Genomic DNA, 14376 nt, shown 5'->3' with positions numbered 1-14376 from the left:
CCTGTTAGGCAGAGTTATTCCGAGCCTGTCTTCTCTTGGAAAAGAATGTCGTTGCATCTAGTGTGATCTTCTACAGACAGGAGAAACTGTAGCAGAACTGCTACTTGCTATTTCTTTTCAAGAAAGAAGTTACAATTCTGTAATATGCTCCCAAAGATCAGAGCATTCTGCTTTTGAGAAATATGGACTTCAGTTTAAAATACCGACTTCACCAGCCATCGGTCAGAAAATACATTGTCTCTAGCACTTCCAAACATGAGGACGCTAAAATAAAGCTGTGGCCTTAACTGGGCACATTGAATAGTACATACTTGTTCTAGAAAACCCTGGAAGTATTAGAAGTTACAATCTGAGGAAAAAGAAAAAGGTTTAAAACCACAGAAAACAAAAACTGAAGCGTTCCACATTCCAGAAATCTGTATTTGTGCTCCACGTTTCCCAAGGACTCCAGCGCTGCTTTCAGTGGTAGTTTGTCTCAGAAGCTGCATGACAGTGTTTGAAAAGGTAATACCTTTGAAACCATGTTTTAAATATAAACAGTTACACCGTGGATATAATGTTGGTGTTTCCTTTAGGAAGGTGCTACTGATGGGTACTACTTAAGAAAACACTGCCTTTGTTTTCAAAACTCCATGTTTCAGCAAACAGGAAACCACCTGTGTTTGTAATGTAATTGCCATGCTGGTTTGGCAATGTCAGCTGGTCAATAGCACCTGGAACTGATAAAATAGAATAGCAACTGACTTTATTCTTCCATAAACAAAGCGGTTTATTGTTTTTGATTTTTTTTGTTGCTATTCTAACTGTTACAAACAAGAAAAAAAGACACCTCACAAGAGGTACTAAATTGGGAATAGGTTATGTGCCAGGAAGAAGGAAGAAATGGAGGCAAACCTGACAGTAGCAAAGTGCAGAGTTCATTTTAGACAGCACTAGGTAAAGGTTAGCTGGTGTGACTGCCACTTGCTTTGTTCCAATTTATATCCTACTTCAAATAATATTGCTTTATTTTCTTCTTGTGGAACCAGTTATCCAAATCTCTTACTTTCAGTAAGATACTTTGAAGTGATATAGACAGTAAAACTGGCATGTGGAAGTGTGATGAGAGTCAAGTACAGCCTGATTTAAATTTAATAACTAAAAATGCAGTCTGCATTGCCGAGAGCTTCCAATGACAGAGCAAGGCCCATTAGAGAAGAACACTATGAACTTAATTCGTTAATGCATTTCAGGAGTCATTGTGCAAATCTGCTCTTGTTTGAATGTACAGAAATTCTCATCATACGTTCTGTAACATGCCACATCTGAACTGCAGTCTGGAAATTAAACAGTACTTGGTAGCTAATTGCTATTGCATGGGAAACCATAGCAAAGAGATGCTAGCTGAAGAGGCACAGAAGAATGACTGCCAAACATGGTGGAGGCAGACAACTGCCATTCTTAACAGCAGTTTTCCCCACAATATTCCTGCTGAAATCTACTTTCATTCAACAATAGACTTCTATCCTCCTGGAGCTATGGAGCCCAAAGGAACAGGTTAGCAGAGACCAACAAAGCTCTGAAGTATTAGAGTAGCATCTACCAAATAATTACTGGTTTAGGGCTCATTCTTTTCAAACTATAAACCCTACCTTAACTATTGGAGAAGTGACTGTAAGTTCAAACCCAGAAAACATGTAAAGCTCCATTAAGATAACCTTAATCAAATGTTATAATTGCTATGTACCAGCGAGTATCTTGCTAGAGATCTGCCTGTGCTGCAGGCTCCAATAGGCCTAAGATTAACCTTATCTTGTAATAGAGCAAAGATCACCAAACTCTGAGCAAGTTACACAGCTATTCCTGTACACTTCCTTGCAACCTATCCACTAACTTTTTCTCAAGGCAGCAACACTAACAACTCTCTCCAGCCATACAGTTCAAATATAAGTCTAAATTCACTTGAGCCAGTATATTCCTGCAGTAAATCTCCTGATGACCCCTACTTACTGTGCTTTGGCTTACTCTGCAGAACAGCCTCCATGAACAGGATTCCTTTCAAATAAAATGAAATAGAAGATTTAGTCTGAGAAAGCAGCTAGTACACCTAGGTCATTAATGAATAATCTGTCCAACAGGACTGACTAGAACTAGCTTGAACTATTACTCAAAAACACATCTTATAGGTGTTGAGTCCTCAGCTCTGTCTTGTCTCCTATAGATCTGCTGATGTAGATGAAACCACAGCACCAAGTTACTAGCGCTAGCAGCAGTTACTAGGTTGAACTCTGCACAATACTTATTAATTAAGACTAGTTAAAATATTGGCTGTCCTATGGAATCAAATGACAAATTTTCTGTCATATCTGCTGTTAAACACTGCTCCTCAGACAGATGTTGACATCCGGCTCAGTTTCTCAGTGACATGGATAATTTTGTGCCAGTTGAACAGGCAGCATATCTTGGTGTAGGGGTTAGAAGCAGTGCATGAAGTAAATTCTTTAAATGAGGCTGAGCATAACTGAAACAATAGCTATGATGCAAAACTCCAGTGTATCAATACCTGACTGAAGATATACTAAGGAAACATGGGTGTACACTCTTCCAGTTTCAGTTGCAGATATTAAGCTTCCAAAAGTAAAACCCAGATGTTTATACCATGAAACAAACAAACAAAAGCTTATTTTAGATGTAAGTGTACTTCACCCTTCTTGATGGCTATTAGAAAATGGAAGCAGATAGCATGAGAAATGTGAGATTTCCACACTGTGTTTTTGCTTTTAATGAGTTCATGTGCAATGTGAGCTACTCAGCTAGAATACAGTTGTCGTTCCCTTCTCCTTTGTCAGCCTGCTGTGTTTTTCTTCTTAGTTCTTCAAAGAACACACTGAGTAGATCACAACCTCAACTTTGGCTCTATTGGTCCAAGCTGATTTTATTTTCTGTCTGAAGAGTAAGGCCTGGAGTCAAGTCTGTGTTTACAGTGTCCTTTAGAATCTTCACTGCAAATACACTCACCAAACTGTCTCCTAAGTATGCTGCAGAAAAGACAATCTCAACAGCCTTGGCAGGCTGGACATATGGTGCTTTGTTTTTTGACTCCAATAAGAAACTAAGGGGGATGATCTGGATAAGACTAGTATTACTACGGCTCACAACTTGATTTCTTCCATTGTTATGAAGGCTTTAAGATAGACTTAGCTTAGATAATGTCATAGGCAGATTATTGCCTGCAACTCACCCCTCTTTCCCTGAATCCTCATGCTGCACTGAGTGCTTATTTACGGCATTGTGCTGTGAAAACAGCAGCTCAAGCATACACAGGATGAAATGCCACCTTGTGTCAGTGCCTCCACTTTGATCTACTGAAGTGCGTGTATTTCTGCAACTTTGATCCAGTGTGATGGACTGTAAAGCAACAGCTACAGTCATAGTATACATTGTGCACAACAGCCAGCATTTCTTCCACATTCTTGCATTTGCCCCTGAAACCATGTGCAGTACGGTTAAAATAGGGATGTAAATGTATGAACAGTCTTGCTTCAGTGTATACAATCACATCTCGTTAGCTTCAGCATAAACAACTGGACGGCTTCTTAAACACACACACAGAACAATAGGATTTTTCCATCCCCTCCTCCACATATTTCACAGTCAGGGCATTATGTACACTAGAAACAGGGAAGCCAAGCTATGGCTGTCATTTGCTGAGATACTGCAAAAATGCATTGCTGACATAAGTCCATGTGACTCCGTTTACCAGAGCAGGAGTTGCGTGTACTCAGCACCACTGAAATTCAGGCCATTTAGGTACTGTGGGCCTATGCTCCCAGTTTTACCTTAAAATTGCTCTCAGACAAAATTCCAAGATCCAAGTCTAGTACGAACACGGAACGGTTAGCTAGCTTATGGTCCACAAAATCTAACCAACAGTAAGCAAAGGAAATGAGTGCAACTGCTGCACTGTACAGCTTCCAGACTGTGCCATGAGCTACAGCTTCCAGACTGCGCCATCACTACTGGTATGGATTGTCATCTGGCTAGCCTTGAACATATGTGTATAGTATGTATGGCTTCATTTCATCTGCAGTCTACTTTCAGGAAAAAGGAAAAAAAAAACAAAACCAACAGAACTAGTTATGTAGATGGAATTCCAAACACTATTTTGGTGCATGTATGTTATGGTACATTGCAGTTTGCTGCACATGCAGTATATTTTCAGACCAAATTTGGTGCTGCACCTTTTCTGGAGATGCAGTTCATCTTGAGTAATGTACAAGGGCATCATTACCTTTTTTTTTTTTGTCAGTTGTAGCAAGTGGATTTAGTTCAGCCCAAGTGCATGCTTAAGTAAATACCCTATGAGAAGGATATTCAGCAGGCTGTGAAATAATCATCAGCTCTGCAATTCTAATTGGAGCATGAGAAACACTTCAAACATCCTTAGGTTTCTATAGGACAGCAATTGTCCTTGTTGCACAGGCTACAACCACTAAACTGGAAAATACAAAGTTCTCATGCAGCACCTGATCCAGAAGTGCCCAGACAGGGAAATCAATTCACCTTTGGTGTCTGAAAGAGCAAATGCAGACAAAAGATACATACGTGCAGAATATATTTAGTAATCTGGAAAAAAAATAATGTCATTTAGTAAGAAAAAAACAACAGCAAACCCTGTAAGATTTTTAGAATTACCTCTATTTAGTATGTAACCTATCAGAAAAAAAAATACATCGTTATGCATCTTATGTAGTTAAAAGGAATTCATTGTGACTTGTTTTGGCAATTGCTCTGCTGTTTCAGGCTATTTAGGGAAGTATTTCTATGAGTAATGGAGAAGAATTACAAGATTTAAATAGTAGCATGTAATGCTAATGCAGCAAGGTTCAGAGCTACCTGAATTTGTTTAATTTGAACAATTGCTAGTAATATTACATGCATTTTTAAAAATTTGCTGTCAAAATGAGTTTTCCCTTGATCCAGTTTCTTCATGATTATATTAACGTAGATATTAAGTAGGAGAAGTTTGAGGCATTTGCCTGCATCTGTGCTTAGAAGACTTTGAATATGTAAGTACTGCACAGACGTTCCATTACATTTGCTTTCCCTGTTTATTTCTGCTTAATTCAGATTCTCTTTCTCTTCAGAAAAGCTTGGAATTTGCTTTGCCAGTTTAGGCTCTGTTTAAAGACTCAGGAATGTCTGTACACAACTAAGTTCAGCGCATTGAGAATAAAGTTACCATCAGTAACTTACACTGAAAGAAATTTTTAACAGCAGCACTTTTGTAAGTTACGTACATTTAGAATAAAGAGAAGAGACTTCTGCAATGACCAAATGAAGCAGCATTTGTTTGTTTCTCATACATATGAAGGAGACTGAAAGAATTGTCCTGCAGTTTGTCCTCTGCAACACTATGTTTTGACTATTTCTGTCCTTCAAAAGAACAGCTGCATTAGAAACTCTTCAAAAAGGGAACTGTTCAAGAACGAGTAAGATTGATTTATACCAAAGTTATTTGGTTGTGCACACCATTATGCATCCCTTCACACGTGCAAAAATAGAGTGACTTTACTTGTACAAGGAAGATATTGCTCAGCATGACTTCAGGAATAACATTATTTAGCTGCTTATGAATTTGAGAAAATGTTAAAAAATCCAATTTTTGTGCAAAGTGGTATCAAGGATAGCAAGAAATAATATATTCTGCATGGAAACAGGTGTAGATGTAACAGTAAGGTCAGGTTGTGTTTGTTTTTTTTTTTTTTTTAAACAAAACAAAACAACCCAAGTGACTAAAATGAAGCCATATATGAAGCTATGCCTTGTGCCCAGGCTCGCTATGTCACTATGCAACATGGCATCTACACAGTTTTCAGATCTTACATTACCAGTTTTCTCACAGCTGCATATCTGCAGAATACTGAGCTATGTTCATTTCTAACTCCTTATTAAAAGTTCTGCATGAGTTTTTAACAGAGATTTTTAGTGTTCTCTAAGGGTTTCTTTTGTGGCAGGTTTTCCTTCCCCACTTAGATACCCCACGCCTTTCATCTTGAAGATCCAGGAGCAGGGCTTGCTGTAACCCCCCACCCTCAAATTCTATATAAATCTGGATCCTGTAAGCTCTACCTTCTAACTCAATTCTTGTGGTAAATTTGGAGCATCAGAGTATTCCTTTACAGCACTTGCTGCATGGGAAAACTGTATCTCTAGAGAGCAGAAGCTAACTTGATGCAGTAGAGAAGACAATTAGCATTACTTAGAAACCTCAGTCCGCATGAAAAAGCCAGGTGGATAACCTGCTAAGCCTTTCCCATCCCTCTTATGAACCACAAGTAGCAAAGCAGGATGTGCAAGCCATATGCTTTCTAAATTAAGACCATGTAGAGCTCTGCATACATGAGGCAGACTGGGAGATCTTGACTCCGTTGTTACTCTTAAAGCTTCTTGACTTATTTATGAGGAGAAAAGAAACAGACTTTTGCATTTACATCACATACCTGCATCTTCTAAGTGAGGCCCAAGGGCAAGTGCATCCATTTTAGTCTGCATATAAAGGAAGCTTACTCCTTTGTGGTTATATTTCCCTAAGTTTATTTTGAAAATAGTGCTTCTTGAGTTTTAAAGAATAGCTTATGGAAGAAATGTTTTTTAAAAGTTTATTTGAACTGACCAAAGAAAGGCAGTGAGGTGTGAACAGTTATGTCCTAAGCAGCAGATTTTGAGATGTTATTTAAGGCAGAAAGCAAAAACACCAACTACCTTCTGCTTTGAGTGAGGCAACTCCATTATGCTGCTTCTAGATACCTAAAGATTAAAAACCACAGATCTAGTAAATTACGCATTGCTGTACCAAGAACGGTAGTCTGTTTATGAATACATCCTGAAATATCTGTGGTTCTTATAGGCAAGACTCCTTTGAATTTTGGAAATACCTTAAGATATCTAAGAGCAGTACATACAAACAAATGTAAATATGTTCTTCTGTGATTTAGGACACATCTTCACAAGGCTGTACTTGTCTCTGCAATATTTCCTTTCAGAGTTACTTGCATGCTTTTGCTGTTCCTTTCCCAGGGGCTCACTCCTCAGGGTACTCCCTGGTTCTCATTGTACTGCAAAGCAGTCTTTCAGAATTGCCGTAACTGCTCTCTTTCGCAACACTTTTTGAGCCTATTTAGAAGCATTCTAAGAGTGACTTCGTAGTTGCTGCTTAAAAAGGCCAAACTTTACACCTAATAGCGATGTTTCAGTTACCTACCACTGCGGTTTAACTGAAATTGGTACGTCTGCTAAATTGAAAGCCACTCCTCATAAACTTGGTAAAAGTGAATAAAGGTAAAAAAAAAAATATCTGATTCTCATTACAGGTTGTGTGAAAATGGAGGAAAAAAACCCTGTTGAATATACCAGCTGAACTGTTACAATTCCTAATCTTTTGAACTTCACATTAAGTTTAAGTTTAAAGAGAAAAGCATCTGTATTAAAAACTGTATTTACTGATTTGACTGCATCCTGTTCATAAATACATAAGTTATATGAACAACAGGTTTCCTATCTAAAAAACGATTTGTCGCTAAGCCTGTTCTGTTATTCAGTGTAATGAGTATGAAGTGGAGCAGAATCCTTACCAAATATGTGACTACAACTAATTTGGCCCATGACCATGAGCTATTCAGTTTATCAGTAGTCAAACAAAGCAAACCAGAAGTATTACTTTGATTTCCTCAACCAAAGGGGAGCACTTTAGGAGGATAACAGTAACCAGCAGCACCTAGATCCAGGGAAGACAGTTTAACAGCACCACCACCAAAAAGCACTTCCTCAACACTGACCAAAGTACCTAACAAGTTAATGCTGGATTTCAGGCTGTTTCCAGTTTCTCCTCAGTTACCTTAAAGAAAATACACAACTCCCATACTTATTTTATATGATAGTTCTGTCTGGAGTTCAGCATGAACTAGCAGAACAACAAACACTGGTCCTCAGTGACCTCTCCCGACATGGAGTATGCTTCATCTCCAATTCTTTTGGGTAGTTAAAATGGGTGCAAGCATCCAGTTATGAGAATTTGCTGTAAGATTGTGTAATTTCAAAACCTTTTCAACAGAAGCTCTGCTATGCTCTCTCTCCTTATCAGCCTCTGTTCTACTGCGTGAAATTTGGGTAGAACAATTACATGACAGCAATCAGATAAGATGACAGCTTCAGATTCCCAAGTCTATGATCAAAGATTAGCACTGGATTTGTTGAGTTTCACGTGCCATGTCTATAAGGTTGGAGGGGGGAAGCATAAAAACCACATAAAGGGATAAAGCACTAAAACCATTCACAGCTCTACAGTGAACCTGCAGCTGTATTTCTTAATGGAAAGGAAATTGGTCAGTTTACCAGGTTGCAAATGCAAGCAGCACAGAGGAAGGCCAGAAGCACTTACAAGTGACAGATGTTATTCTCAACTGCCCTTACAGCAGGACAATTTATTTCATCAATAAGCAGCACTTGTTTTTGCCCCCAGTATGAACTGAAGTTTGAATTACTTGTCTGGAAAACACTAACCCTGAACTCTAGAAATAAAAACAAACCATTACAAGATTTTAGGAGGTGCTGAAACATTTGTTTTGAGGTTTTATTACAAAAATATATTTGCAAACATACAAAATTTTGGATGAAAAATGTTCATTCTTAAACATTTATGCAATAACTTAATAACTGCAAACATACATAGGTGCTATAAAATCCATACCATACTAAAAATGTTAATGAAGCAGTATCTTCACTTGTTGACTTAAAATTCCTCTCATTCCCAGTTCCCAGAAATTTCTCCTGAAGGCCTCCTTCCCTGTCGTCTCCATCTCACAGCACATGCAGATGGGTATGGGACTGGTGCATCCACTGAAGTGGTAAAACTCAGGAATTGCTCAAAGCACATAACACACATTAAAAAATAAACTAAAAAACCAAACACAAACTAAGCCAAACAACCATATGCCCATACACTGACTAGATAAATATAAATAGACAACCAAATTAAAGATACTGCAGTATTTCCAACCTGAAGGGAAAGTATTTCATCTTAACATTTGTGTAACATTGCCAGACAAAAGTGAGGTGATATATTGCACACATTCCTCCTGTTAAGATATGCTGTTCAAAGCAACACAAATAGCTGGCAAAAGGGTAGATGAATTGTTTACAATACTTTTAAAAACAAGAAGGCCCAAATTAACATTTTATTCTAAACATATTTCAGAAAGTGTTATCAGTGACTACACATGGCACAGTGGGTTTCAGAAATATACCAAAATGAAGCAGTCAGAAATGCGAGCAAAACCAAGGTACATCCAGGAGCAAATGTTTAAATAGAGTATTTATGCACAAAGCTAAACATACATAAGAAACCAAAACAAATAACTAAGCTTTTTTAAAACGTTATTCGATCGTTCTCCAAATCTTGTTTAATTTGGAAAGATACACTGCTTCTAAGTTAACAGATGTTAGGCACCTTTCATATAAACTCTGCATTATTAAATAACCAGCAGATCAAGTCTAACTACAAAACTGAGGATTTTGATTTTCCTGAATAAAGCAGCAGCTGCATGTTTTGCTTTTGATCAGGCTTAACTCTTTCATTTTTAATTTAAAGTGAGTTAAACACCAGCCACAAAAAACATGCTTAGACAATGCAATTAATGTGAAGAGTAAAGTCTAAACAAACCTTTTCCTTCTCAGAACTAATAGATATAAATCCATTAAGCCAGCAGATCCACCAATAAACTCCACACTTGAAAATGGTGAAAATAAATTGCTGCAGTGACTCTGTGGTCACTTCTATATGCCCTAGTTATTGCTAACACAAATCAAGTATGGCGACAAGCTGCTAATTTTAGGTTTATGCAAAAATTAAGAGGAGCAGGAAATTAAAGTTCTTAAATAACACAGGCTACATTACAAATAAACTCAAGTTCTACACTGTAGTTAAGCTTGTGTTTTACAATGCAACTTATCTCTGAAGAGATTTATCTCACTGCTCATAAATGACAGACTAACTGCAGCGTACTGGAAGACACCCAAGTAGGTTCCAGTGTCTATGGGCTACATGTAGAGGCCAGGCCAAATATCCACGCAGGTGTTCAAGATGAACAATTTTTCTTGCAGTAGAAGTGATTTGATTGTTTGTCTTCCAATTCATTTTTATAGCTGGGGGAACTGATAACATACTGCTACTAGTGCATGACAAAACCAAGCCAAGGATATTCAGCTGTCAGAGTAGAGTCAAACTCCCACAACAGCACTGCTGCTCTAAGCAGTATTATTTTTCTCAACTCTGTATCACTTAAGAACTCAAAATACAACTCTTTCTATTGTTACTATATATCTTTGGATACGACTGTATCTAGCAACAAATATCATTAGTTATTTCTATTCTTAGAAACACAAATCAAATCTTCCTTCAAAGCCAGGGAAATATGAAGCTCACCTTTGAAAAAGTGGCTCTGCATTTGGCTTACACTATGCATTCGGGGGGGGGGGGCCCCCCCCAAGAACTGCACATGGGTTTATTAAAGTTCTTCTAACACAACCACTAGATTAGTTGAGACCTTATACCTAACTTGAGTGTTACTGTTATACCCCCACACAGTATCCTAACTCCAGAATTTGTGTAGGAAGTTCCCATCTTCTTTAGCAAGGCGCAGAGTCCATATTGCTGAGATCGAATGCTACAATTAAAGCCAATCAATTTCTTGATGAATGTGCACAACGTTAGCGTAATTCCCTGAATCCTGCACATTTTCTAACAAAACTACCATATATTTTAACTGAAAACACTGAACTCAAAGGCTGCAAAGAACTTCTCAGAAGGCAGGTAGTGCTAAAGAAAATATAGTTTCTACTAAAAAACTATGAAAAAACTAAAACAGATCAAATACATAAAAATGTAAGTATCTGTTGTATCTAAAACATACCAGTTTGTGAAAAGTAACAATTACAGCTCATTGCTAGTCTGCAACAAAAATGACTGGGTACGTTGACTATGTTAACCTCCACTAATCCTTAGGATATGCATAATTTTTTTTTTTTTTTTTTTTTAAAGGAACTAAATCTTTTTCTTCAATTTCAATAGTGCTTGAGGGAAGGGGAAAAAAGCAGTGCATCAGAACTCACTACAGACTAATTTTTTACTGAATAAACAAAAAAAAATTTTTTTTCCTTAAATTGCAAAAGCATCCTTTAAAATTAGTATTGCTGGAAAAAGTTCAGACCTGAAGTCCTGTTAACTACCTTTGTATAACTTCATGAAATAAATACAAGCCATGGGTAAACCTACACAGCAGCATAAGAAAATATAGTTAGAAATCTTTCTGATTTCAAATAAGAAAGTATGATGCTAAATTCTTACATTGCTGAACTAGGAAATAATATACAAAAAGCAGTAACATGTTAACTAGATAAATTTCAGAGCATGAAGTATAGACAAATAATTTGGAGAGAAGCCAAGAGAAGAGCATGCAATTGTTCCCCATCTGCTTAGTTCTCAACACTGCAGTTATGATACAACTGAGGGATGAAATCCAAATAAGATATGGTCCATCCTTAAGCCAAAAGGGAAACAAAGTATTTCAGTCATATCAAACACTAATGAACAGGAAAGTGGTCTTCCAGTGGTGGCCTCCTACCTACACTTAACCTGAAAGAACCTCAACTTACAACAGAACTGTTCTGTTGCTTAAAACTAATACAATCATTGAAGATTTTGTATATTTCTGATTCCACCTTTTTAGAGAAAACAGCCTTACTCACTTGGATATCTGTTTTATGTCAAACATGAAGCAGTAAGATTAATGAAATATTTAAAAGATAAAATGATCAGCACAAGCCAGAGACTGTTAAAGTACTCAGCAAATCACGTTTTAAAGCTTTTGTTTAAAGATTTAGCTACAAAGGCCTGGCTTCCAAATCCCTCTCTTCCCCACATCTGCCACCTTAGTCACAAGGCATTCAATTCTCACCTTAGAATTGGAACTAGCTTCCAAAATCAAGTCTTGTTCTGGTGTGGTGTAGTGTACTATACTACATATGTGCTAGTTTAAGTAGTACGTAGTCTGTAATCCTTGAAAGGTGAATACAGCTAGGAACAGAAGCCAGAGCAAACATCTGCATGATCAAAAATGCAAATGAAAGCTCATAAGCAAATTAAATCCCCTCCCCCAATAAAAAGAAAGGTCTGCTGGTGACAATCACAGTGAAAACCTAAATCACTTCTGAGAACATTACTTTCTTGAAGTATTTAAGGAATACTCTTTCCTAACGGGTTCAAATTCAAGACATTGAAAACTAAGTATCTTTTAAAAAAATATCAGTTTTATAGATGAGGCATAATTATTTCTAAAGTGGTAACATTCTAAGCAGATTTAGCTTCGATTATAGCTTAATGTTGTCTGTATTCTTGGTTAGGACTTGCAAGTAGACTTCATGAATAGTGCTGAGAAAACGGGAATCATTCTGCAGGAAAAAAAACATCAGAAACATTAGTAAAAAGATGTAAAAAAAGTAAAATTTAAGTCAGTTTAAGTTGTGCATAAGAGTCGTAATATGCTGCTATCTATCTGAGGGTTAAGGCAAGGGAATTAGTTGCCCGCCTTACAAAAGGCAGTGCTGTACAGACAACACAGACTTTGAAACTGTGAAGGCAGCTATAGTGATTACTAAGCACAATGGATACTCAGATAAAAAAACAGCAGCCCCAAGGTCAGCCCTGGTTACACAATTTCACTTTCTTCTATGCACTTTCTTTGAGAAGAGTACAAAAAACATTAAGATACAGTAAATTCCACCCTGTATACCAACATCCAAATAAAGGCCGCAGAAGTGTCAAAAATTACGTGAGTTACTTCTGCCTGCAAAATCAGTCTGAGGATTGCAGTGAGTTATATGAAAATTCCGTGTCAAAGAATTACTGGGAAGTGAAATAGAAAGCATTTAGAGATATTTCCTGAGTCCTACTCCTTCAGATAGTAGGTAATTATCTAGGCTGAAGATGTAGTACTCTTTCTACTAAACTCTACATAATGAATAAAAATTCATTGGAGCACTCTGCAAGTACTCCTCTGCTGTGGGGGTACAACAAGTGTTGCCTATATACAGCAATATAGAAAGAAGACTAGAGACGCGGATATTCTGGTCAGCTCTCTGAAGTGACCACAGCAACTTTCTTCAGACCATTAAGGTGAGAATCTCTAACAGCGAAGACCTCTGACAACTGAACTCAGCTGCAAGACTTAGAGGCAAGCTAGTTTTGTATCTTTAAAGGAAAAATTACACACTAATATGCAAAAAAAGCCAACACGTAAATCTGGCAATTGAGATGATACTGCGGTCTGGTGTTGGCCCTTTTGATCATAATTTTTTAATTGGGAAGATATTATTTGCTACTTCAGACCTGCATTTTGAGTGCAAGACCAAGTAACATCAGCATGGAGAAAGCTAGAGAATCCTGAACTACGAGAATGGCTGTCATCCATGGTAACTTCTACTTGTTACCTATAACATAGCTGATCTGTCTAGCTACTCCCAACATTACAGATTTAATTCAACTGAACTTTATAGTCAGTAAGAATGGTACAGCTAGAACTTTTCGTAACTTCCATTCCAAATATACACACATTAAAGATGAGGAACAGCTTGAAGTAATTGGCAACAGGAAAGTTTTCCAAAGGAAAACAGAAACACTTAAAAGAAACCCAACCCTTGCCCCTCATACTACTGCTTCTATACTCATAATCTTTTCCTCAAGTGTTCACAAGTTGATGTGTGTGAAAGAAAGATTCAAGCAGAACTCTGTCCTTGCAAGTCATCCATCTTACAATCGAAGTCTCAGTACTGGCTACTGTACTTGTAACCCCACCCATCAGATACTGAGTTTTCTTCAGACAGGACCTTTATTAGATGTATCAGTGCTTCCTGAAGCTGAGACCTACTGAGAACAGTAGGAGGTACTGTCTGAATCTCTGTTGTTCCAAGTGTTAAAGGTGATGAAGAATTGGCTTTATTTTCCACTTCAGGAGGTTTTGTAGCTGACTGCTGGAAAACACTAGGAGACAAGAGGATTGAAGGAGCTACTGTAGTTGTAGCTGTAACAAACGGTGGAGGTGCAACCTGCAGAAAAAAGAAAGTTAATAAGCACTGTGTCCAGAAGGAATGAGTGCTGTTATAAAAAAGACTGTAGAAATGAACATAAACATATCAAAAATTGTAGCTACTGGTACAGTAAATTAGAAAGGCACTACAGAACAGCTACTCACAATGAAATGCTATTTACCAAGTAATTCAATGTCAACAGAAATTCTTATTTTTCAAGCTGAAGAAGCTGGCAGCCTTCAGTGCTCTTACATG

At 37.5% G+C, this 14376-nt stretch overlaps 1 protein-coding gene across 3 annotated transcripts in view; it reads right to left on the bottom strand.

The window, feature by feature from the left end:
* Nucleotides 1–10527: 10527 nt before the first annotated feature.
* The window catches only part of DCP1A (decapping mRNA 1A), a 30227-nt gene continuing 26378 nt past the window's right edge, over nucleotides 10528–14376 (bottom strand). For 2 of the 3 annotated variants that reach the window (XM_042880435.1, XM_042880437.1), the window contains 2 exons: nucleotides 13921–14139; nucleotides 10528–12486 (listed from right to left, as the gene is read on the bottom strand). In XM_042880435.1, the coding sequence (XP_042736369.1) occupies nucleotides 12406–12486; nucleotides 13921–14139 (300 nt within the window). In that variant the 3' untranslated portion in view covers nucleotides 10528–12405. The remainder of the gene's footprint in view (nucleotides 12487–13920; nucleotides 14140–14376) is intronic. The other variant, XM_042880436.1, reaches the window with a different exon arrangement.

Source organism: Lagopus leucura, unplaced genomic scaffold (genome assembly GCF_019238085.1).
Source record: "Lagopus leucura isolate 7727_CA_CO unplaced genomic scaffold, USGS_WTPT01 Super-Scaffold_100026, whole genome shotgun sequence".
In the NCBI taxonomy this organism is placed as follows: Eukaryota; Metazoa; Chordata; class Aves; order Galliformes; family Phasianidae; genus Lagopus; species Lagopus leucura.
This window is presented reverse-complemented; position numbering and strand designations above follow the sequence as displayed.